The 27047-nt window shown below is 46.2% G+C and overlaps 1 protein-coding gene across 5 annotated transcripts in view; it reads right to left on the reverse strand.

Annotated features, from left to right (window-relative positions):
• The window catches only part of SFMBT2 (Scm like with four mbt domains 2), a 228742-nt gene that overhangs the window by 48361 nt on the left and 153334 nt on the right, over positions 1-27047 (reverse strand). For all 5 annotated transcript variants that reach the window (XM_059183765.1, XM_059183762.1, XM_059183764.1 and 2 more), the window contains 2 exons: positions 18902-18984; positions 12526-12652 (listed from right to left, as the gene is read on the reverse strand). In XM_059183765.1, coding sequence (XP_059039748.1) covers positions 12526-12652; positions 18902-18984 — 210 coding nt within the window. The remainder of the gene's footprint in view (positions 1-12525; positions 12653-18901; positions 18985-27047) is intronic.

The following is a 27047-nucleotide window of genomic DNA, read 5'->3' on the forward strand; positions in this document are numbered from 1 at the left end:
CTGCGACATCCCCTCACTGGATACTGTTCCCTTCCATAAAGCTGCACCTGCCCTCCGGAAGAGGCTTAGGAAGAGAATCAGAACCAGCCCCACACTTCTGTTAAAAGGTGGGAAAGGAAGAAAAACAAGAGGTATTTAAGGAAGCCAGGTAGCCTTGCTCAGTACCCTCATTCAGAGTCAAAGGCTACAGCAAACGGGGTCGGGCTCAAGCACGGGACGGAAAGGTAAGGTGTTGGCGAGGGAAAGTGCTCCCGTGATCTGAGTGCCAGAAACCCCAGGGGCTATCCGGCCGCCTGCTTCCCCCTGCAAAGACCCACCTACCAAGCCAGACTGTCACGTCCCTTTGTCAGCCGTGGAGCCAAATTTCTAAGGAGGAAGCAGGCAAACTGTGCGCAGTGAGATCAGGATGTGACAGGGAACAGGCGGTCTGGAGGGAACTACAGAAGTGGGATCAGACGTGTGAGCGGACAGACAGATGCCTGAAGGACTACAAACTTGCAAGCACTGACATCGGGCCCGACACTTCCCCGAATGTTTAATCTTCACAAAGACCCTGAGGGATAGGGACCAGACACAGCCCCATTTTGCAGATGAGTAAGCTGCAGCACAGAAGATGATAGAAGAGCAGCGAGGGGCAGATCCGTGACTTGACCCTGAATAAGTCTAAGTCCAGAGGCGTTTCAGATGACCTCCTCCTTCCTTCCTCTCGTTCTCGTTTCGGCCTGGGGTTTGCACGGGCTGGGTCTGTTTGGCATTGTCCCATTCCTGTTAGAGCCTCACATCCCCCCTGCAGAGTTCCCCAGATAAGGCAATCACCACCGCCTCCCACAGAAGGGGAAGAAGCCAGACCTGCCCTCAGTGCGGGCAGACGACAACAAGAAGGCGGTCGGTCAGGCGTCACAACTATCCCAAGGGCAAACTCTGCATGTTCCTGCAGCAAAGCCTTTGGAGAGGTGCTCCCCCAGAGCCCCATCAAAAGCCTTCCCCCGGGGCGCCCGGGTGGCTCAGTGGTTTAAGCCCCTTCCTTCAGCTCAGGTCATGACCTCAGGGTCCTGGGATCGAGCCCTGCATCGGGCTCTCTGCTCAGCGGGGAGCCTGCTTCCCCCTCTCTCTCTGCCTGCCTCTCTACCTACTTGTGATCTCTCTCTATCAAATGAATGGATAAAAATCTTTAAAAAAAAAAAAAAAAAGCCTTCCCCCTCAATTCGCATCTTGCCTAGAAGAGCCGGCCCATTTCTGCTGCTAGTTACCAAGAACCCGTCTAAATCGAGCCTCAGCTTTGGGAACAAAACAGATTTGGGAGGATTAAAAGCCTGTGCCCACAGACAGCTCCCACTCTCCAACGGCCCTCTTTAATGTGCAGGAAACATTGCTCTCAGCCCGATCTGCTGAGGCAGCTTCTCCCAAAATTGTCTCATGCAGGCCATACCTCCTTTTAAAGATTTTAAAACCACCCACACTGGCTTGAAATATAATTACTTTCGCATTTGCATTTTCCCTTGTTTGATTTTTGCAATCTCTGCGAAATGCTTATTAACCACCTGACTTTTCCACAAAGTACAGAAAGGCTTAAGGGGCAGTTTTCCACACCTGGTCTCCTACCCATAAGGGGTCACGTCAACACGAGTCCCTTTAAGCCATGCCACACCTCACCCATTAGATCTCAAGAGTCCTTTACGAACCCCAGCGCACACGGAAGTACCATCTGCAGAGGGTGACCCCCAAATGCAGACTCCGGTCCCTGCCTGGGACCCCGAGGCACCAGGTCTGAGGAAGGTGCAATTTCACGGGATTCCCGGAGATTTACTGGAACTGACCCAAGCATAGGAAAAAGCTGGCCAGAGAGGTTCTGAATGTTAACTTACATATATAAAATATCTCACTGGCTCAAAATTCAGTTGGCCAGAGAGCAGATCTTTTTGTTTGTTTTAGATTTAATTAGCCAACATATCATTATTGGTTTCAGAGGTTCATTCAGTTGTAATGCCCGGCGCTCACCACACCACGTGCCCTCAATGCCCATCCCCCAGCTACCCCATCCCCTACCCATCTTCCCTCCAGCAACCTCAGTTTGTTCCCTAGAGTTAAGAGTCTCTCGCGGTTTGTCTCCCTCTCTGATTTCCTCCTGTTCAGTTTTCTCTCCCATCCTCTTCCGTAATGTTTCTTATGTTCCACGTAGGACTGAAACCATATGATAACTGTCTTTCTCTGACTGGCTTATTTCACTTAGCAAAATCCTCTCCAGGTCCACCTACCTCGCTGTAAATGGTGTCGATCCTTTCTGATGGCTGAGTAATATTCCATAGTGTATACGGACCACATCTGCTTTAGCCATTCATCTGCGGAAGGGCATCGCAGCTCTTTCCTCAGTTTGGCTATTGATGCTATGAACTTTGGGATGTAGGTGCCCCTTTGGATCACTACATCTGTATCTGGGGGCTGCTGCTGGGTCATAGGGTAACTCTATTTTTAACTTCTTGAAGAACCTCCATGCTGTTTTCCAGAGTGGCTGCACCAGCTTGCATTCCCACCAACAGTGTAGGAGGGCTCCCCTTTCTCCGCATCCTCACCAACATTTGTTGTTTCCTGCCTTGTTAATTTTTGCTGTTGACTGGTGTGAGAACGTATCTCACTATGGTTTGGATTTGTATTTCCCTGATGCCGAGTTGAGCATTTTTCATATGTCTGTTGGCCATTTGTACATACTCTTTGGAGAAGTATCTGTTCATATCTTCTCCCCTTTTTTTCACTGGATGTTTTCTGTTCATTGGGTGTTGAGTTTGATAAGTTCTTTATAGATTTTGGATACTAGCCCTTTATCTGATTAGACATTTGCAAATATCTTCTCCCATTCTGTAGGCTGTCTTCTAATTTTGTCGACTATTTCCTTTGCTGTGCAGGAACTGTTTATCTTGATGAAGTCCCAGTAGTTCATTTGTGCCTTTGTTTCCCTTGCCTTTGGAGACGTGTCTAGCAAGAAGCTGCTGCACCCAAGGTTGAAGAGGTTGCTGCCTGTGTTCTCCTCTAGGATTTTTATGGATTCCTGTGTCACATTTGGGTCTTTCATCTATTTTGAGTTTATCTTTGTGTATGGTATAAGAAAATGGTCCAGTTTTATTCTGCATGTGGCTTTCCAATTTTCCAACACCATTTGCTGAAGAGACCATCCTTTTTCCATTGGACATTCCTTCCTGCTTTGTGGAAGATCAGCTGACCACAGAGCTGAGGGTCCATTTCTGGGCTCTCTATTCTGTTCCATTGATCTATGTGTCTGTTTTTGTGCCAGTACCATACTGTCTTGATGATGACAGCTTTGTAAGAGAGTTTGAAGTCCAGCATTGTGATGTCCCCAGCTTTGGTTTTCTTTTTCAACATTCCTCTGGCAATTTTGGGTCTTTTCTGGTTCCATACAAATTTGGGGATTATTTCTCCCAGCTCTGTGAAAAATGTCGATGGTACTTTTTTTTTTAAGATTTTATTTATTTATTTGACAGACAAAGATCACAAGCAAGCAGAGAGGGAGGCAGAGAGAGATGGGGAGGCAGGCTTCCCACCGAGCAGAGAACTGAAAGTGGGGCTCAATCCCAGGACCCTGATCCAAAGGCAGAGGCTTTAACCCACTGAGCCACCCAGGCACCCCAATGCCAATGGTATTTTGATAGGGATTGCACTGAGTATGTAGATTACTCTGGGCAGAATAGAAATTTTGACAGTATTTGTTCCTCCAATCCATAAGCACTGAATGTTTTTCCACTTCTTTGTGCCTTTCTCAATTTCTTTCATGAGTACTTTATAGTTTTCTGAGTACAGATCCTTTACCTCTTTGGTTAGGTTTATTCCTCGGTATCTTATGGTTTTTGGTGCTATTATAAATGGGAATGATTTCTTAATTTCTCTTTCTTCAGTCACTTCATTAGTATATAGAAATGCAATTCATTTCTATGCATTGATTTTTTTTATCCTGTCACATGGCTGAATTTTGCTCTAGAAGTTCCAGCCATTTTGGGGTAGAGTCTTTGGGTTTTCCACATAATGTATCAGGTCACCTGCAAAGAGTCAGAGTTAGACTTCTTTTTGCGTTTCAGGTGCCTTTTATTTCTTTTTTTTGTCTGATTGCTGGGGCTAGGACTTCCAGTACTATGCTGAGCAACAGTGGTGAGAGTGGGCATCCGTTGTACTGCACACCTTAAGGATAAAGCTCAGTTTTTCCCCCACGAGAATGCTATTTGCTGTAAGCTTTCCATATACAGCTTTTATGATCTTGTGGTGTGTTCCCTCTATCCCCACACTGTGAAGAGTCTTAAGAAAGGATGTTGTATTTGTCAAATGCTTTTTCTGCATCAGTTGAGAGGACCTAATGGTTCTTGTCCTTTGCCTTATTAATGATGTATCATGTTGATTGATTTGCGAATGTTGAACCACGCCTGAAGTCCAGGAATAAATCCCACTTGGTCGTGGTGAATAATTTTTTTAATGTACCATTGGATCCTATTGGCCAGTATCTTGGTGAGAATTTTTGCATCTTTGTTTGTCAGGGATGTTGGTCTGTAATTCTCCTTTTTGGTGGCCTCTTTGTCTGGTTTTAGAATCAATGTAATGCTGGCCTCATAGAACAAGTTTGAAGTTTTCCTTCCATTTCTATTTTTTGAAACCATTTCAGAAGAATAGGTATTAATTTTTCTTTAAATATTTGGCAGAGTTCCTCTGGAAAGCCATCCAGCCCTGGACTCTGTTTTGTTGGGAGATTTTTGATTACTGCTTCACTTGGTTTGACGCTGGTTATGGGTCTGTTGGTTAAGGGTCTATTGGCTTGGTCTGTTCAGGTTTTCTATTTCTTCCTCCTTCAGTTTTGGTAGTTTCTATGTGTCCAGGAATGCATCCATTTCTTTCAGACTGCTTAATTTATTGGCATATGGTTGTTCATAATATGTACTTAAAATTTTATCTCCTTGGTGTTGGTCATGATCTCTAAGATTTTATTAATCTGGGTCCTTTCTCATTCCTTTTTTTATTAAGTCTGGCTAGGGGTTCATCGATCTTATTAATTATTTCAAAGAACCTGCTAGCAGTTCTTAAGGGACTGCTGTCTCTTAAATCACTTTCTTGTTCAGAAACACAAGATTATATTTATGCCTCTTATCTAGTCAGCAAATAGCTATTTAGCGAGCAAAATGCACACGAACTCTCGTCCAAACACTGTGCTGCGTGATAGACAAAGACAGGAGCACAGTCCCACACAGTGGCACGGGAGAGGGGGCTGCCGAATCCGCGCGCTGGAGCAGGAGACCTGACTCCAGGAGACAGACAGATGGACTGAGAAGGAGGAGGAAGCCATGGCTGCTGTATTACAGCATGAACTCCTAGGGCCCCGTGAGGGTGGCAGGGCAGCAGCCGGGGAACAACTGCGGGGGCGGGGAGATGAAGACCTGGGCCAGAGGGCGGCAGGGGGACATGAAGACAGAGTCAGGCGGGGCACTGGTTGCCGAGGGGATGCCCTGGTCACAGTGGCGGGCCATGGGCAGCCATGCGCTGGCTTGGATGGTCTCTGAGCTTCTCATGTGGGTCTGAGGGGAAACTCAAGCAGAGCAAATGTCAGGGTAACAACTGACATCTGGCTGGGGGACACTGTGCCGGCAACTAAAACTAGGACTGGTGGGGGGGTCTGCCATGAGTGCTGGAGTTGTCAGCACAGAACGGCTCCCAAAGCCACAGAGAGACAAGATTACACAGGCACTGGGGAAGAAAAGCACTTCAAAGAGCTCTGGCTCTGACCTTTACGTGAAGGAAGCTGAAAAAGTAAAGCCAGGAATGCTCATCGAAGAAAGAGTCTGTGCCTGGCACAGTATTCTGGAAAAGAGATGGAGGGGAGGCTTGGAAGGAGGGGTCAGTATGGTTTGAATGCTGCAAAGAGAAGAAGGGAAGGTGACAACCTACAGACGGAGAATCATCAGCGACGGTGGGAAAACTTGGGGAGAAAAAGCATCATAAGGAAAAAACCAGAAACAACCAACCAAAGCTAGAGATGGAGAATAAGTATCAAACTTCTTAGCAAGAGAAACAGAAGACAGGGGTGTGAGGAGGACTGGAGGCAGGAAAGTAATCACTAGACATCGGTCCTGGGGGGTGCCAGTCATCCACGCAAATGCATGGTCTCCCCGCAGATGCGCGGACACTCAGATGCTCACACGGACACTCGGATGCTGGCCCGAATGGAAGCGGAGTTAACAAGGCGTGCCTGGCATCGTCACTTTGTTTCAAAATGACAACCGGTTCAGCAGCTGCCTCCATGAAAGGAATACACCTCCATCAGGCCAGCAGGTGATCGAAGACCTTGTAGGTTCTATTTGCCGCAGAACCAGGTTTTCTCTCTTGACCAGGCAGGCAAAGGGAAAAGCTGGTTATGGCTAACAGCGGATGGAGATCTGAGACACGGAGCTCCCAGCCTCTCCTGCGCACTAGATCCCAGGGACAAAGCAAGCGCCCCTGGCGGTTTTCTACCCGTGGGAGGTGAGAGGACAGCAGGAGGCAGGGGTGATCTTCCCGAGGTTCTCACCACCAGCAAGCGAGGCCGTGAAGTCTGTAACAGTTAGACTCAATACTCCCATTTCTGTTCTTAAGAAGCTTTAGGGGTGGCTAGAGCTGCGGCCACGGTGCCACTGTACCCTCGACACGCTTCGTAGCTGAAGCCCACAGCAGACCAGCAACTAAAGCTTCCTGCCCTTGGGGGATGCCACCATGTGCTTGAGAAGAAGAGCTTGCTCAGTGGTAACAGAGGGACCTTGCTTCCCGGCACAATCCTGTCCTGCTCGAAACACCGTGTTTCTTGGCTGACCCGGGAGCAGAGAGACTCCCCATCTTGTTTCTAAATTCTCTGAGTCCTAAAATCTCACTCCGCTGGATGATAAATGAAATGTACAGCCTGGCACCGAGCTACTGATCAGAGGACACTGCGTGTTACTGCTCCCACACCCCAAGAAAATCTGAGTTCTGAGCCTCGACAGGCCTAAGGGGCTTACTTCTTCCTCAAGCGGAGCATTTGGAACTAGTGCTGCCCAAAAGAACCTTCTGGAAGGAGGCGGACGTCCAGGAGCTGCCCCAAACAGCAGCCTCCTGCCTCACGTGACAGTGCATGACCACAGACAGCCCAACATGGGAACCGAAATTATGATTCTGTTTAACTTAAAACAAAGGAGCCACCCGTGGCTAGAAGCCACACAGTGGACGACACAAGACTAGTATCTACTGATATATCCTGAGAATGTCTCCTACAGGAGTTCCGATCTGGGGAGCATGAATTCCAAGGAGGCCCGTCCAAGAACGGTTTTGAGAGGCTCTGTGGATGGTCTGAAGTTGCACCAAAAACTGCATACATGTGCAAGTGCTTTTTCCTGAGTGTCAGTCACCCACACCGGATTCTCAAATGGGCCCGTCTCATCACAAATGTAAACAGCCGTTGTGGAACTGGGACCATTCTAGAATTTCAGCACATTCTCAGTTCTAGTACAATCACTTGTACAAAACAGACTGAATTTTCCAGGAATCTGCTACAGGAACAGCCTAAGCCCTCCGTTAAATATGTCTTCATGGCCACCTGGCTTGGGCCCTCATCCCTATGCCTCATGGAATCAAGTCTGCCACCGAGGGGCTCGGGCAGGAAACCTCCTTAGCCTTACTTAGCACGTTACCTCAGGCACTTGATTTGCCCACATGCTCATTCACTCACTCTTCGGAGCTCTACAGAGTGAGAGAACAAGGAAGGCAAGAAGCAAGACGATCCAGCCTCCAGGCCCTAAGCGGGCGCGTGGCAGACAGACAGGGAGGCTTTGAGAGGCAATGGACGGCCGGTCTGGAACAGACAAAAGGCGGCTGATCCCAAGTGTCCCCAAGAAGCAGTTAGACCACTCCTTCCCTGCTGACTGTGCTGGTCCTCTGCATGTTTGTGTTTTAATAATAAACAGAACCGAAAGCAGTTGGTAAGAACACCTACAGGGCATCATTCCCTCCCCCGGCAGGCAGCTTGCTGTTTACTCTCCAGAAAATACAAAGCAGAGTGACTTAGAGTCAGAAGCACCAGGACAGGGAAACCGCAAGTGCAGCAAACAGGCCCGTGTGGAAAGTGAAGGGTTTGCACCTTCCCGCTGTCACTAACAACCCAGGTCCCTGGCTCTGGACGCCGGCCTAACCCTTAGAGCACGTGGAGGATGGGAAAGCAGCAGAGGCAGGCCGACCTCGCACAGCCAAGGAGCCAAGAGAAAATCAGATAAATCATTCCAAAATGCGTGCATTTCTCAGGAGGGGAGGAGAACTCACATCTGTTTCCTGTGCTTAAATACCTCCGCTGAAATTCTACGTGAGGCTTCGGCTCCAAGAGCCCACGGGCTGCTGCTGACAGCCCTCGGCCCCGGCAACCGGGGTGCACAGACGCGCTGCCCAGCATGTCCTGAGCTTGTCGATGTGCGACGTGAAGCCAGCAGCTACAGCCTGGGATTCCAGAACTCCAGAAAGTTACTGCCCGAGGCTATTCACCGCAGACTCACAGACTGACGCTGACACAGCAGGATTCTCCAGGACTGAGTGTGGAAAGGTTTTGTTCTCTCCAGATTTCAGACGGTAGCAAATAGTAAAGACCAAGAGATCTTGGTAGTAACCTAATTTGGATCTGACTAAAGCTCCCTGTTCTTAAGATTTCTTGGGGCATCGGGTGATGCAGTCCATTAAGCAGAAGACTCTTGGGTTTCAGTTCAGGTCATGATCCCAGGGTCATGAGATCGAGCCCTGTGACAGGCTCCCCACCCAGCGGGGTGTCTGCCTTAGATTCTCCCCCTGCCCCTCCTGCCCATTCCCATTCTCATTCTCTTTCTCAAAAAAAAAAAAAAAAAAAAGGTAAGTAAATAAATAAATCTTTTTAAAAAAAGATTTTGATACCTCTCCACAGACCTGCGGATTCTCAGTCATCTTTGTTTTTTTTGGTCCTCTGCATGTTTGTGTTTTAATAATAAACAGAACCGAAAGCAGTGGGTAAGAACACCTACAGGGCATCATTCCCTCCTCACGTGCAAAGCACAAGAAGGCCTGCTGAGAGTCCCCTGCCCTTTTCACAAGTAAGAGTGCTCCCAATGGCAAACCAGGTTTTGGTGTCCCCTTCCAGAGATCTCTTCAAAAATTTCTGTAGCGGCATCGCCTAAAAGAGTTAAATAATTCTGCAGAAATGAAGCCTGCTGGTCACCATCTCTTTTATGGCATAGGAGGAATTTCTGCCTCAGCCGGAAAAATAAAAGTAATATATCCAGGAAAGTGGAGCTTATCACATCTCTTCTAAACAGGAGAAAAATATTAATAATAATGGGGGTAACAGAAGCGAAGGAAAGCAAAGATGTAAGCCCTCTTAGGAAGGGAGCGGGGAGTGGGACGTCGTGAAAACAGGTAGAAGGGGGGGACCCTGAGGACAGGTGGAAGGGTGCAGGGGTGCATGAAGATGAGGGGAAGGGAGAGCGGGGTGCCCTGAGGATGGGTGGGGGGAGGGGCTACACCCTGTGGATGGGTGGGGGGAGGGGGGCGCCCTGAGGACCGGTGGAAGGGAATGGGGTGCATCCTCAGGATGGGTGGAAGGGAGCGGGGGTGCCCTGAGAATGGGTGGGAGACCCACATCCTATCCCCGGAGACAAAGCTCTGGAAGGCAATGAAGTGGCGCGGCCTGTGGGGATGTAGACGCAGGAGCACGAGGTTGCAAGGCTGGGAGCAGCACCACCGACAGCAACTCATGCCACACGGCCAACGCTTATAAATACAGATCAAATCACCTGAAGCAGAGTATTAACACAGAAGAGAAAGCACTACAACGTCCTCTCGCAAACACAAAAACCCCATCATCATAAATTGCACTTGCCACCCATCAGTGGTGAGAGCTTGCAATTCTTTTAAAATATGCGTCTAAAATAGTGCCACCTCCATCTCCTGTATTTCATTCATGGCCCGCTCCTCGTCATCAGCTCTTTTATAGACACTTAAAGAACTGACTTCAAGAGAAGTCAACTAGATTAAAAATGATCATTTTAATTACCTAAAAGTGGTCAATTAGCCATGTGTTGAAACTACTTCAAATCAATTTAATGCATAAAAATAACTAATAAATTGTTACGAAGTACTTTCTACATTTACAGTGTCAAGTAAATAAATGGTCTATAATCAGAATCCCCATCATCATAAAAATAATTTAACAGCCACAAAGCCACCATGGTGAATCTCTAGCAATTATTCCCAGGACTGAAGACAGAAAATACTATATACATAAAACTGTGAAACAATGAGAAATAAGGGTCACCAAGCCCACTGTGACTTTAAAAGTAATATTCAGAAAGGTCCTAAACAGAACAAAACCCAAAACCCCCCAAATTCAAGCAAGAAAAATTAACAAAATGGCATTTTACTTTTTTGATCAAACACAATTCTGACCAAGGACTCCAGGAGGTAATATGCAACAAACTGTATATTTAAAAAAGATTTTTTTTAGTGTGTCAGTCTGGAAAAAAAATGGACAATCTATTTTCTGATCTGCTCCCTAATGGTGATTTCACTGCTACAGGATAAGAAAGCGCTCTGAAGAATAATAAGCCGATGGGAGCTGCCTCACGTTTCTTCGCTATAAAAACAGAAATTTCTATCCAAAGAAAAACAGTAATAAGGATAAAAGCCTGTCAAAAATGTTCAATATAGGCTAAATGTTGCTGCTTCTCATTCTTTTCAAGAACTGGAAAGCTGGGGCGCCTGGGTGGCTCAGTGGGTTAAGCCGCTGCCTTCGGCTCAGGTCATGATCTCAGGGTCCTGGGATCGAGCCCCACATCGGGCTCTCTGCTCCTCGGGGAGCCTGCTTCCTCCTCTCTCTCTGCCTCTCTGCCTGCTTGTCATCTCTCTCTGTCAAATAAATAAATAAAATCTTTAAAAAAAAAAAAAAAAGAACTGGAAAGCTGTGAGGTCTGATAAATTAACCAACAAAGATGTCGAGGACAAGGAAAGTGACCCCAGGCATATCTTCACAGCTTAGCTAGTGTTGTTTCTCCATCTATAAAAATCAGGACTCTCTCACTGTTGCCTGTGTTAGGTAATTAACAGCTGTAAAGCACTCTAGAAGTAAAAACTGCTAAATAAATAATGACTGCCAAAGAACTTTAACAGTAATATGCCTCATCATAACGTGAAACATGGGCCGTGAACTCTACCGTTTTTGTTTTCCAATTAATAATGCAAGCAAGACCCCAATCTCGCAACGTGGCTTAGCACAGTATTAGGGAAGCAGGTTTAATGTAGGGACTGGAAATCACAGGAGGAATCTTATTTTTCCTACAGCAGTTGACTCAACTTTACCTACTGTAGAGAAAATAAGGCTAATTTTTGGCTAATTCCACCGACAAGCCATTTTACTTGAAAATCCCACAAGCAATCAACTTTTGGAGAATTTCCTTTTATTGCACCTTGATTCTGAAACCCTAAACCACAGTATGTTTTAAACTACTTTTCTAGGAATTAACGACAGATAATGTTCACGTACAATCACTGCTCTCTACACTTCCTGCTCACTTGGACTACAGTATTTCTGAGATCGAGATCATCAGCCTCAGAATTCTGGTGCTTCTTAGACTTGCTTACTAAAGAGACAAAATTACGAGATTAGTACCAGTTCTATGACCTTGCAAATTTTCATACCAGTGGTGGTAGGAGCATGGCATGATGGTTGAGATACGGGCCAAGAGAGCTAACTTTATTATTCATAACTAGTCTTGTTTTTTTCATATACATTTAAAATAAACTTATGAATGCCAGGAAAATTAAAAAAAAAAAAACAAACAGCAAAAATTTAGAGCACGGAAAAATGGGCAAACCTTACAGATCAGACTTAATTCCTTCTCGTTTAAAATATAACCTATAAAAAAACCACAGTGTTCTAGCTTAATCTAAAATCTGATCATGGTTCCGCTTATAAAGCATAATGTTCTCTGAATTATCTGCAGAGTTATATATATATATATATATAAAGGAGCTATGAGAAACAGTCTAAACATCATTCAACAAACAAGTCTTGTGTATTATTATATTTGGGGAGAAAGTCATCTCCAGGGACTATTTCAAGGTAAAATTAAACATCGGTGGAAGGAACCAAACAAAACGATATTATTCATATGAAAATGCAAATATGTAATTATATCCTCATAATAACCAAGACCCGAAATAGCAGTTTTAGTGACCCGTGTTAACTTGACTGGGGCCCTGGCGTTCATGACCATAGATGTAAAGGGCCGCCGTGCTCCAGACACGAGGTCACCGCAGCACCTCACTTCAGGAAATTACTCGTTAAGACGCGCGCCTCCGACCAGGTTTATATTTGATTAGTTTCCCTTGCTGGAGATCCCTGCCTGGCTCAGGGTCCGCCGCCGCGCAAGGAAGGCACAGGGGCTCCTCCCGAGAAGCAGCGCGAACCCCGCGGCTTCCAGGCGGGCCCAGGCTCCCCGGGGCGGGGTGCGGCCAGCCTACCTTCCAGGTGAAGCCACATCAGCCTCCCCTTCACACGGACCACAGAGGCCACGCAGAGCTCTCCTGGGTTCCTGGGGTTGACGGCTTCGAGCTTCATGTTCTTCGTGAAACCCCGACTGAACGTGGTCTGGAAGAGAGAGAGAGAGACGGGACCCTGAGCCAGGGCACAGCCAGCAGGGGCGGCACCGAGCGGCCCGCGGGCCAAGCAGGGATGCGCGCACAGCGGCACGCGCAGGCGCAATCAGACACGCGCGGACAAGCATGTGCAGGCGCTCACGGGCAGGCGCAGGCGCACACAGGCACGCGCAGGCGCACAGGCTCGCGCAGGCGCACACAGGCACGCAGCGCTCATCCATCAAACAGGGTTGCCGCCGTTGGTCGGAGAAGAACCATGACCTCATCTGCATCCCAGAATGAGAGCTCTGCGGGCACGCCGCAGGTGCCTACCGATATCTGTAGGAGGAGATGATGGATCGGTTCTCTGCCCAGCCCCGCAGGCGCCCTTACTTCTACGCCAGCACCGAGGCGCACAGTTGTCCTCCTTCCCTGGAGGCCCCGCTCGCGGCAGGCCTGGGCACATTCGTGGGGGCAGGGAGGCGGCCCGAGTCTCCATCTGGCATCCTGTCCTGTGGCCCGAAGAACATTCCTGGGCGCTGTTTTTAGTGTAGGTCAGCTGGTGGTGACATCCCACAGTTTTATCTGAAACCGTATTTATTTTAATTGGTGGCTTTGGCTTCCTTTTATTTATTTTCTTAATTCGCTTCTTAAAAAACTTACACCTAGGAACATTCACTCTTTTTGGTGCCCCGTTCCATGAGGGTTCGGGCTGTTAAATAAACGCGTAGAGAGTCCCGCAGCGATAACCTCTATCAACAGGCACAGCAGTCCCTTCACCTCCAAAAGCGTTTGCACTGGCCCTTTGGTGATCAGTCCCTCCCTGGCTCCCCGTGTCAGGACCATGCACCTGTGTCCTCTTCCGAGAGTGTTGCCTCTTCCGCGAGATCACTTTAAATGGATCCACACACTGTGTAGTCTTGCTTCTTCCACTGAAGCAAAATGCATCTGGGACTCATCCATGCTACTCCACGAACGGGTAGTTCGTTCTGTTTTACTGCTGAGTAGTTTCTAGGACCGTGCCACAGTCCATCCATTTGCCAGTTGAAGGACATTCGAACAGTTTCCAATTTCTGGTGATTGTGAATAAAACCGCCATAAACATTCAAGTGCAAGTTTCTGTGTGAACGGAGTTTATGAGTCTGCTTGGAAGACCATAACAAAATACCACACACTGGGTGGCTTTAACAGTAACAATTTATCTCGCTGTTCCAAAGGCTGGAAGTCTGAGATCACGGTGTCATGGGGTTGGCTTCTTCTGAGGACACTCTCCTTGGCTTATAGACAGCGGCCTTCTTGCTCTGTTGTCTCCATTCTCTCCTCCATGCATGGTCCGTGTCCTAATTACCACTTCTGATACGGACACGAGTCCTACTGGATTAAGGCTCCCCCTTATGCCTCATGTTACCTTAATTATCTCTTTGAAAGCTCTAACTCCAAATACAGTCACACTGGGAGGTACTACGGGTTAGGACTTCCACTGTATGAATTTGGGGGACTACAATGCAGCCCAGAGTGCAGCTTTCATTTCTCTAGATAAAGAATTGCTGGACCATATGGTAAATGTATGTTAAACCTTGTAGGAAACCACCAAATTAGTTTCCATAGATCATACTGCATTCCTACCAGCAGTGTGGGGCATTCCAGTGGCTAAACGTCCTCCCTAGCACTTGGTATTGGCAAGTTGTCCAATTTTAACCATTCTAACACATGTCCGGTGCTTGCTAATCATGACTTGAATTTGCATTAAATTAAATGTGGAGCATTTTTTTTTCACACGTTTCTTTGTCATTTGTCTATCTTCCTTGGTGAAGAATCCGTTTCTCTCTTCATTCGGGGAGCATTAGCTGTGGTGGTTGATTTCTTTCAGTACTCTACAAACACTGGTTTACTGTCTTCTGCTGTCCCTTGTCCCTGATGTGAAGTTCACTGTCATGCAAACTGCTGTTCCTCTATTTGGGATCTACCATTTTTTCTCTGGGTGCTTTGAAGATTTTTCTCTTTATGTCTGGGTATCAGCCGTTTGACTATGCCAGGTGTCTTCCTATTTATGCTACTTGGGGCCCACAGAGATTCCTGAACCTGTGCATTTAGTATTTTCAGCTGCTCTGGTAACTTTTGGGCATTGTTTCTTCCTACATTTTCTCTTCCGTAGTCTCTGTGGCCATTTCTTCTAGGTCTCCCAACTACATATGATATCGTCCCTCAGGTCCCTGAGATTCTGTTCTCGTTCCTCACACCCAATCTTCTTTCTCTCTCAGTTCTTCAGATAGGATCACTTCTATCCTCAAAGTCCTCAGCTCTCTCCCCTGTCTCCTCCATTCTGTCAGGAAGCCTTCTGATGAATTTGCTTATGTTAGGTATTGTATGTTTCAGTCCTAGAATTTCTCTTTTTTATACTTTCTACTTCTCTTCTGGAACTTCCTACCTTCTCATTCACTTTTTTCTCAAATTTTAGGATATATCTGAATCACCCGGGGAACCTTTTAAAAACAGGCTGCTGGGGGCCCCCTGCGTGGCTCCATGGATTCAGTGTCAGCCTTCAGCTGAGGTCATGATCCCAGGGTCCTGAGACTGAGTCCTGCATCCTCCCTCTCCTGCTCTCCCTGCTTGTGTGTGCGCTCTCTCTCTCTCTCTGTCAAATAAATAAACAAAATCTTAAACAATAACAACAACAACAAAAACAACACACAAAAAAACAGACTGCTGGGCCTTCCTCCAAAGTTTGTGATTCATTTGATTTGAGGTAAGGTCACAGAATTTGTATTTTCAACAAGTTCTTAGGTGATGCTGGAGCTGCTGGCCTAAAGACCACACTTTGGGAATCACTGCTTTACACCAAGCTTAGTCTTAATGGGAGCTTTAAAATAACATGTCTGCTAATTCTGACATCTGGGTCATGCTGGGTTTGGTCTCCATTGATTATCTTTTCTACTGAGAATTTTCCTATTTCTTCATATGCTGAGCAACTCTGAAATCTGGATGTTTTAAATGTTATGTGGCAGAGACTCTGGATTGTGTTATATTCTTCCCCAAAGCATTGGTTTTTCTCTTTTAGCAAGCAATTAACTTGTTTGGACTCAAACTACACACCCTGTCTCTTGAGAAGGAGCTCAAATTCCCACTCAGTCTTTTGTCCTTAACTAGGCTGCCTGGAGTTTGCCTGGAAAATACACAATCCAAAAAGACTTAAGCAGAATTTATACACAGAATCTGTGGTTCTCTCTCCTGGCTCTTCCTTATCTGTGACTCCTTTCACTTTCCAACAGCTGTGATTGCCCAAATTCTGTTATCTGGTTCATCAGACTGTGATTTTTATATTGCTGGTTTTGTTACCTCATACATCAGCTGTCAAAAAAAAGTCTGAAAAAAGAGTAAATCACACAACCCATCGTGTTCCTTCCAAGCGACCTGCTCCCCTCTAGATCTGCTCACTTTTGTTCATTCGCCACACCCCCAAGGTAGTTGTCTTGGTATCCTGTCCAGAATCTATAGTTAACTGCCAGAGGGTCAATTCAGCCAATAAATACTCAGCCAATACTCAAAGCAAAACTCCCTCTTAGCATTATTTTTAAATAAATATAAAATTTTCCAAAGCCATCCACTACTATACATTTCAATCAGATATTACAATACTGAAAACATCTATTTTGAAATATATAAACTGAAATTAACAGGTTCCTGTTAATAACAGAGACTACATCCTTGCGTGACCCATGGGGAGAAACTGAGGTTATTCACAACTCTTCATATGCAGGTTAAGTTGTAAATGCAATGTTATCTTTATGTAACTGGAACAAAATTATTCAGCAAATGTTAAGAAAGCAATTTGCATTTTTCCTTTATGTTTCTTTGGAAATAGGAAACAGAGATTTTAGGTGGGTTATTTTTCTGCAAGTCATCCTGCCCCGTCCACATCTATGTATTGAGCTTCTTTTTGATAATACGACTCGACAGCCTGCCTGAAAAGCCTCTAAGTAAGTTAAAATGCATTTTATCCTCCTTAATAAAGGAAAGCGACAACCGCATAACCTATTTTCGTTTCAACTCACTGCTTGAGGGTAATTTATAAAGATCAATAGCAAAACTGTTACCTGTGAGTTTATTTTACTAAGCATTTGGCTGTGTCAATCCATTTCAGCCCTGCCTGGAGATTGTTAAACGTCCCCAGGGAAATCCACTTCCACACCACCTCTCCTCTCGTACACACAAGATGTGTGATTAAAAAATGAATTCATAATAAGCATTCCATTAAAGAGCACTTGTAGCGAGCTAACAAAATTCAGCAAAGCATCGGTAATGCAATGCACATGCCAACAGGCTGATAACGACCCTGTCGATTAAATAAACGGAGGGCCAGAAACAAAGAGGGCATGTTTGTAACAAGTGCATTCCTAATGAATACGCCAGCATATTCATTAGGAGCAATTTCACTGTGGAAGCTAAATCCTGAAAGCTCAGAGGCCACCTGGGGATGCGGCTACTTGCTCCACGGCAACACTGCACATGGCCGGCTGCCGGCGGAACCGGAGCAGAGGATGGGTGGAAAGCAGCCGCAGTGGAACCATGTTGTCACAGAAGAAAGCACTCCCGACGTACAAAACTAGGGGACATGGCAGGATTTCCCTCCTTCCCAAGGCTGGAGAGGCAGGCTTTGTCGGGCAGAAAGCACAACTCCAGGAGGTTTGGAGAATGTGGTAAGTATGTCCATGATCCTAAGTGAAAGATGACGAGGCCAGAACTCTGTGACAAGAGATGGCACTCTGGTAAAGAGTCTAGTGAGACGCTCTGGGACGTGATCAGCCCCGGCAGCTGACCCGCGGCTATCCTCACGGTGGCTTGCCCACACAGCATTCCCGTCCTACTGCCTCAACTCACCACGAGGAGCTTTCCACACTGCAGAAGAACCTTTATGCAAACGCAGCTTCGGCCAGGAGAAAGGCCCTTTGGTCATTTCAGGAGCCCTGGTTTCCAGCTCTTCCGCTGCCGTGTTTCCATGTACGTGAGTACGAGCCGGCCCGCCAATCAACCTACTTCATTCTTCGAAATCCACTTCTGGCTCATGCTTGCTACTGAGCGTCTCCAGGAAGCCAACCCCTCTGCCTCTCAGTTCTCATGTGCTATGAGCCCCGCAGTCCAAATTATGGGGGATAGGGGGTAAGGGAGTGGCAAGGAGTCAGCAGCGCTAGGAGCACATGCCCAGAAAAGGTCTTTGATTTAGCGGCTCACTCTCTCTGTACTATCCACTATCCCCAACTGGAGGATTGAGTCTTTTTTTTTTTTTTTTTTTAGCATAAAGAATTAACTTCCATAACTGAATGCATGTTTAACACACAAGGCTATATATTTATGCCTCATTCTCAAAACAGAAATAATAATCCAGATCCCTTTTCATAGTTCCTAGGGCTGATAAGGTTTCAATAATTTATAAGCTACTTTATACGACCAACTCCTATAACTAAACGAGTACACATATGTGCACACTCACACACACACAAACACTCACATACTCACACACACTCACATACTCACACAGGGCTGTTTCATGGGCCATCAAGCCAACAGCTCTACTTGAACCAGGAAGCGGCGTAAAGTAAGCAAAGCAGAGAACTGCTGGGCTAGCATCTTACAGAAGTGAGCCAAGGAAAGAAGTTGACGATCACATACTGGGAAGATAGCTCAAAGGCAGAGCGTCTCCTATCGATGGGCTTATCCACAGTATGCCCCACACAGCAAATACCCATGCAATGGTGGCACAGGGGGCCACCCAAACGTGTCTTCCCCTGTCTACAGTACAGACTCGTGGCTGGAACAATTCCCCGGCCACGGCACATCTCCCAGCCTCGTTCATGGCAGGTGTGGTTGAGGAACTGGTTCTCACCAGCGGAAGGTGGATGATGTATCACGCCAGTATCAGCTGCCGTGTTGAGAAGCAGGATGAGCTTCTCCTTCCTCCCTTTCCTTACCTGCTCACTAGATTTCGGATGATGGAGTCAAGGGTTCCGGGGAGGCTGAGACTCACTGTTGACTCACTGTCATAAGCATGTGCCAATCAGGAACACCCTGGACTGCCTTCTGTGACTACGGCCCAGAGTCACCCTGATACACAACCCGAAAGAGGACTTTTCAGGACTACAAAAGCCTTATGCTCCTGCGGTCCACGGCAGCCCTCTAGTTTCGCCCAGGGAATAGAAAGCAGCCAACAAAATTGATGGTAGACGCCCTCTGGGAGAGAAGGAGTAGTAAGAACCAAGCTGCTTACATTTCTGAAGCAGAAGGGAGGGGCTTCTTCTGTCCCGTGCTGCTTGTGATAATCGGCCCAGTCGAAGTCCTGGCCGGAGTAACCTGCGCGGGGCAAAACACAGACAGAACAGCCTTAGTCAAGCTAAAGCTCAGAGCAAACGAACAGCTTTAGAGTTGGCCTCTCATTAAAACAATAAGAGGTCCAAGACAGGGCCCCAGAGGTGAAGTCCTCCTTGCTTCCAGAGAGCAGGTCAGATTTCCGAGGGGCACGTGGGAAAATGTGAAGTCCAACATGCACGGAAGGTGTACCGTCGCTAGTGTAATAGGGGCCCTGAAACCAGGCCAAGGTGGGACGCGGGTGCCGATCTGCTTTGGGGGAGAGCAGATGAGCCAGGATACTACACACCACACACCCACACAGCACGTTTGTAGAAATCTACAGGAACTCCTCCTTCTACGTAAATCCTGAGTTCACGAGAACTTGCTTCGTGGTATCGTCGTGGAAACCATGAGACTTTACCGGAAAACACCACCTTGGGGGACGGTTTTTTAAAGAGTTTCAGTAAGTGGACACCTAGCGAACAAGGGGCTGAGGTTCTCCCCAGAAAGCCTGGAAAGGCACGGAAGGCAGCCACGGCCCTGCCTTGGGGGCACGCCACAGAGGAGGAAGGAAGGAGAGAATCCGCCAAGTCAGGCCAGTCTGGGTGAGGATTTGGAGGGGCACACTGGAGACCTGGAGGGAGGGGGTTCGAGACACAGCTCTTCCCACATACTACACTTAACGAAATACAGATCTTACCAAGGTGGATTTTTCCCATTCTTTATTCATTTCATGTGGCAGGAGGGGCACAAGTAAGAGTCAAGTCATGACCACCGTGATAAGACATGGGAGGTCTTGGGAATGTCATGGGAAGAGGAAACAGTTCCAAATCTTAAAATAAGCATAGCATTGGGGGTACAGTTTAACCTGGAGAGCGAAACACCTTTTCCTGTGAGTGTCATCTGCATTTCCTGTGAACAAAGGACAGCAGTGGAAGCCATTGGGATCAACGGAAACCGTGTAAAATGTCACCATAACCTTCACTTGAGCACTCTCTCTTGATGGGTTTAGGCGTATGGAAAATAAATCCACAAGGGAGTTCTTAAGTATGTTTTTGAGCCAAGTCCCCATTTTTTCTTCCCCATAACATCGTAAATCCTACACCTGCTTTGGGGGAGAGCAGATGAGCCAGGATACTACACACAGGGGACTTGTAGTTCCTAAATCCCACAGCTGCAAAGTGACTCCAGGAATTCTTCGCTGAAGAAAGTCAAGATCCCGGTTGCCTCCTCCCTCCATTTGTACTCCCAAGTACAAGGCAGTATTTTCTTTTCCTTAGGGAAGCTCAATTTACCCAGCTTCTTTAGAAGATGGAGATGGGGTTAACCAAGAAGGCAGCTGCCCTCTGGCCCAGAGCCTGACCCTTGGCCCTCTGATCTGCTGCTGGCCATGAGTGGCAGAAGTAACCCCCCCTTTTCTTCCTAAGACATCCCTATCATTCGATTAAGGCTGACAACTCCTCATTTCTATCCAACAAGGAGTTAAAATTCTTCAAGTTTTGAGATGCTGTATTCTTCGAAGAGAGTTTTGAAGAGATTCTAAAAGCTTTTCCACCTGTCTTTGCCGCCAACCCCTCTCTCCAGAGCCTGATGGACATTTCTGGCAGGGGTTTCCAGAAGGGACCCTCTCATCAGAAGTTTCTGGAAGGGACCAAATCCCCTTTTTTCTGAACACTTACAAACAAAACGTGTTTTCAATGAGATCATGCAAGTTTCTTTACGATTAATAAAACCTCCACTTGGGGAATGGCTTCTCTGGAGCTGTTTGATAGCAAATCTTTATATTAATGTGTAAGAACAGAAGAATTTGCCCAAAGACAGCTCAAAATGCTGAGAATCTATGTGATGCATCCAAGGAGGACATCTGGGAGTTGAGAGTCAGCTCTCCCCAGAGCTGCGTGAAACAAGGGGAGAACCACTGGAACCTTCTGTGCCCAACTTCCCTTATTCACAAAGCTAAGGGAAGATCTTTAAGGCACCTCTAGCTGTTGCATTTCATAACTGAGAGCCACCATTATTCATTATTCTACCGTGGCTACTTAGGATTTTTCCCCATCCTTCCGTGGTTAATTCCTTCCTCTTTTCCTCTGAGAAAAATGTGGCAGGGTAGATAAAGAGAGGTTATGAAACAAGATACCTCCTAAAAGCTCTCCACGGAATAGGGGAAGACAAGATAAATCCTGCAACAGAAGGACCCCATTCGTTTGGGGTTGTGGCAGGCTGACTTCGCTAAGGGCAAGATCTCATTCCGTTCCGATGTCTCTTCCCTGGGCCTCTGCTGCTTAGTAACTTTTGTGAGCTGACAAAAATTTCATCAAGATCATGGGGGAGGAGGCCATATAGGAAAAAATATATATAAAAGTGAGTAACAACCCGTTTTCTGATATACTATGGAAACCTGGGTATTCTATTTTATAGTCAGATAAAACTTCCCGACGTAGAAGTCACCTCTACTCCCCCCACAGAGGCATGAGCTGGGCTTTCTATAATCACATTTATAACCGTGAACTTCCCATGGGCTTCAACGCAGTCCATCAAATGTCGTGCTCTCTGGTTTCTTAGACCTATGTTCAATCCCTCTCTATCCCGTCTTCCAGACTCGCTCTACAGGGAGCCATTTTTAATAGGATGATTTCAAGACAGAACCAAGACTTGTCGGGTACCCACACAACGACGGATGATTCTACCCCCAAAGTTCTTCATTTCCTTGACTATCTGAACAGCCTAGACCTCTCCTCCTCCTCCTCCCTCCTCTTGGGAACCTTTATTCACTTCATCACTTAAAATTCTTTTCCTTCAGGCTGATAATGAGCTCGCTCTTTGTTAGGCAGTTTTGTGACAGCTCAGAATATAACTGCTACATAAAAACAAATCGCTGTGGCTTATATAATAGAGACAACAGGGGTCAATTATACTCATTAATCAACAAAGACAGAACAAGAAGTACTGAGGCTTAACTGTAGCTAGGAAAACATGATGTAAACCCAGGAGGGAGGAAAATAACAGAGGGGAAAGAAAAGGAAATCAAAACCCCTTGGGCTATTAAAATCTGCAACAAGCTGCCACAGGGGACCGCTGAACCATGGCCACTGGAGTTATTTAAGCTTTTATTAGTGTTTATTCTGAACGAAGTTCCAACTCTTACGGGTCCAAAAGAGAACAGGTCGATGACCCATTTCCTTATGATACAAATTAATGGGCACAGGACAGCCTCACTTGCAAACATCGCTATTGGACGCGCAAGTGGTTAATTCTTTTAGAAAACAATTAGGCAGTAAAAATGTTCACGAACTTTGACATGACAATTTCACAAAAGTTTCAAAACAATCCTGAAAACTGAAAAAGTGTCCTACGTTAAGATACATACAATGGCATTATTACTGCTCAATCTGGGGATGGGGACCACTTTACACCCCCAGATCAGAACAGAAATGAAATCCAAGATCCATGGAAAATCATACAGGCATGAAACTGCACACAGTTTATTAAAAAAAATATGAAAACATTATTGCTAAGGTTTAGATGGAAAGACTGCCTGGCATAAGCATATACAGAATTACCAAATTTATAGAAGAGTATGCAAAGAAAAAGACCCAAGGAAATGTAATGAAAGCTTAGTAATGGTAATTAACAACACAGTTATCTGGATGGTGGGACGCATGGATATTTTTTTCTTCTGTCTCTTTGTATTTTCCAAGTCTTGATAGTGATCATAAATTATTTCAATAAAAATTACTTACAAGTGTAGCGCCTTTGCTCCATTATAAAAGATAAGGCACTAGTCAACCAACGAAGAGGTAATTCACATATGACCTGAGCTACACCATGAGCACCTCCCAAGAGCCAACCTCCAGCTTCTCCTTTGCTAACAGAATCCTGATTTTATCCAGTTTCTACAGGAAATCAGGACTCTCCTCAGCACCATGAAGTGAATCATGACAACATCATATAATCATGGCGGTCTTCTTGACCTTTGCACCAGGTAGTGAATCACCACAACCACCCCCCACACAATCATGGTAGTCTCATGCCCTTTGCACTAGGAAGTGAATCACCACAACCACCCCCTACACAATCATGGTAGTCTCATGCCCTTTGCACCAGGAAGTGAATCACCACAACCACCCCCTACATAATCATGGTAGTCTCATGCCCTTTGCACCAGGAAGTGAACCACGACAACCATGAGACAATCATAGTAGGGTAGAGGTTAGAGTAAGGGTTTAAAAAAAGACATCCTTCTGTAATAAAAGAGACAGAGTAAGAGCTGCTCTTCTATACTGAGTGAATATGAAAAAATTATACAATCTTCAAAAGTAACATCAGCAAAAAAAAAAATCACCTTTGCCATCTATCTGACTGGCAAAATGGAGGACAATAATAAGAATCCACCACTGTAAAGACTGTTGGGAAACAGGTGCTTTTATGCATTTCCAGTTGGCATATCACTCAAAAAACCACCCCAGATGTCAACTGGGCAATGCGTCAAAACCTTTAAGAAGGTGTCTCCTCTCCACTCAAGCCACTTGCTCACACACACAGTTAATCATTTAAAAGCACTGATTCAGTGTACCTATTAAGGCACAGTTCTAGTACCAGGCATGCAGAAGCGAAATAAAAGACGACAAAAACCCTTCCCCAGGCAAGCGTACATTTCAATGAGAGAAGACACATCATGTACAAATATAAAAAGTCAGACAATCAGAGCGTTACAGAGAGAAGCAGAGAAGGGGCAGAGGGAGGGCTGTAAGTCTTGAGGAAAAGCTCAAAGGCGGAGGAACTGAGGAAGGAAGCCTTGTGGCCATCTGGGGGAAGGGTGGGCCGGGGGAGGGGCCAGCAACTGTGAAATTCCAGGAGCATGTCTGGAATGTTCTAGAAAGAGCAAGGGGGGTGTGTGCTGCAGGGCTGGGCAGAGTGAGCTGTGAGAAAAAAGCAGTAATTCCACTATGAAGCATCCTACAGAAATAATAGGATTGCTGTGCAAACATTTTATGCATCAAAGCAGATGAGCTCAATACACACAAACAATGGGGACGTGTTTAAATCATTTCTTTACCTGCAAATCATGGAACTTTCCAGTCAGGTAATGTAGGAGACATTTTGCCAAGTAAGTGGCAAATTGGTATGTATAAATAAGCAAGTCGATACACAAAGTTACATATTCTGGGAAACAGAAGTCTGAAAGCATATACACCAAAAGAGGTTTCTTCACGACAGGAAGTTCTCTCCTTTTTTCTCAAAATTTTAAAGAATGAATACATTATTAAATCTATAAATTTTTCTTTTAAAAAAGTAGTCTCTAAGCGATGTCTGGGTGGCTCAGTCAGTTAAGCATCTGCCTTTGACTCAGGTCATGATCCCAGGGAACTGGGGTCAAGTCCTGCATCGGGCTCTGTGCTCAGCGGGGGAGGTCAGCCTTTCCCTCTGCCTGCTGCACCCCCTTGTGTGCTCGCTTGCTCACTCTCTGTCAAATAAATAAATAAAATCTTTAAAGGAAAATCTTTAACAACAACAACAACAAAACCCAGAAGTCCTAAAAAGTAGTAACACTTGTTCAAACAAGGAAATGCATTTAATTCAATCACTTTTCCCTGAGTCTCCAGGTTGCCGGCCCCTGGTTCATTGAGGGTAAGAAGATGATGAAATAGGTCCAGCTGTCCCCTGGCTCCAGGAGCCACTGAGAAGAACATGCACACGGTGCGGGAACAGGGACTCCGGGATGGAGGCCGACCTGGAGACCTGGGACAGAAACCTGGGAAGACACACCACTGCACTGCTGAAGAACACAACCCCACAGCGAGAGGTCCACCCCAGAGCATGTTCACAGCACGCGGTGTAGACGCAGGAGGCATGTCCACACCACACGGGTGAGGAAGCAGGACCACAGACGTCAGGGCGCAGGCGCAGCCCCGGGAACCAGTCTGTTGACTCCTGAGCCAGGCTTCCCAACGACCCTTCAATGCCACTCACCGTGAGTCTGCGCACAGGCTCACAGGCAAGAAGGCAAAGACACTCGCACCTGACTAAAGCCCTTCCTTTTACCCATGCTGTTTGCTAAAGAGCTATACCCCACGCCCCCCACCCACCCCCCGAAGTCTGCCGGCTCCCTCACTTCCCCAGCTAACGTTCAATCAAGTCCCCCCGGTGCAGATCTTTAAAACACACACATTCATTTCCAACTGAATTCTTCTATGTTTACATTCATAGAATAAAGCAGAGGCAAAAGAACCATGGAAAATTTTTAAAAAGGGTGGAAATAAATAATCAAGTTAGTATAAACCTGAGCTGTGCCAACTTCCTCATCTTTTAGAATAAAAACCAACGCTGAAATGCACTTAACATCAATAGGTGACACTATGACACCTGACACACTTCTTTGTCACAAAATATTAATCTGAATCATAACCATAATGCTAGGAGGTGTGGACATGTCCCCAGGAGGCAGTCCACCATCATGAAAGTATCAGCCAACGGCAAAGCCATGGCAAGCATCCTGAACAACGAGACTGAGGCATAAGTGCAAGGAGAGAGGCTGTTTCCAACCACTGGGAAATTTTCAGATATAAAACAATGACCCAAACAGTTTTACACCCCCAATTCTTTTCAATCAAAAGTGAATTTTTGTTCAAGAATCAATCAGGAAGCCAGAAATGAGAACAGACTTCCAAATCCAGTAACAGGATGGACGCTCTCGGAAGGGGATGGCATATAGTAATAATAAAAACAATTGCATAGCTCAAAAGAGAAGAAAATCTCCAGATTCTAAAAAAGCCACGAGGGCCACAAAGGCAGAGCTGACCCTTCCGGTGAACGCTGGGAGCTCACACGGGGTAGAAAACAGCCATGGGCTGGAGAGAGCAGAGCCACAGGGGCTGAGACAATCACAAAATGCCTGGTCCCCATCCGATGCCTGGTCTGCGACAACAGGACAATAGAACCAGACAGACTCAGGAGAGAAGGGGCAGACACAGCTGCTCCCAGCCCAGGGCTCCGAGTAAGTGGAGAAGAAAGGAGTGCCATGCTCCACCAAGCCAGAGGCCCATGTGGGCATGCTGTACCATTTTACAATTTTGTACAGCACAAGCTGAGATATTAACATGACATTCATTCATTCATTCATGCCTTGAATATCCAGGGACACCTCCATGTACCAGGCACTGTTTTAGGTGCTGGGGATACAGAAGTGAGTAAAACTGGTTTTTAAAATCCTTACTTTCTGGTGGGGGAGATAAAGATAATAATAAATAAATACTTCCAGGACTTGTAAAAATCCTACAACACTGGGTAGGCCCTAACACCACGCTAGATGGAAGGAAGTACTTTGCTCTAAGGATTCTGGAACTCCCACAGAAATCACCACCACCGCTGAAAACCAGTTCACAGTGGAAAATCACAACCCACATAACGGAACAAATGAACATGAGCGTCAAAAAGGGGTTTAAAACAAAATAACCGACTAGGGATAACGAGGGTCAACAGCAGCGAGCCCCCAAATCCCAGACTTCAATGTCCTACCATGCTTCACACACACGCACACGCATGTACACACACATGCACACACACACACACAAGATGACAAAGCCTCAATCTCACAATGATATTTTGATGAACCTTCTAGAAAATTATAGAACAAACAGAAAGGTAATATGTATTTTATGTAATATGTAACGGTTGAACAGTTAGTTTACCTAATAGAATACTGACAATACATTTGAAAGCACAGCTAAAGCAGGTAATTCTGGGGGCACCTCGGTGGCTCAGTGGGTTAAGCAACTGCCTTCAGCTCAGGTCAAGATCTTAGGGTCCTGGGATCGAGTCCCACATCGGGCTCCCCGCTCAGCGGCGACCCTGCTTCTCCCCCTGCTTGCCACTCCCCTTGCTCTCCCTCTGTCAAATAGATACATAAAATCTTCCAAAAAAACGCAGATAATTCTGTAAATACGTACACATTCCCAAAATTGTCTCAAACAGAAGTGGTAACCATGACTAAACTTAATCACTCAAGGAAATAAATTCATAATCAACAGAACACAAACTAGAACACCAGCCAAATGGTTTTATAAGCT

The sequence above is a fragment of the Mustela lutreola genome, chromosome 8, assembly GCF_030435805.1.
Source record: "Mustela lutreola isolate mMusLut2 chromosome 8, mMusLut2.pri, whole genome shotgun sequence".
NCBI classification, from domain to species: Eukaryota; Metazoa; Chordata; class Mammalia; order Carnivora; family Mustelidae; genus Mustela; species Mustela lutreola.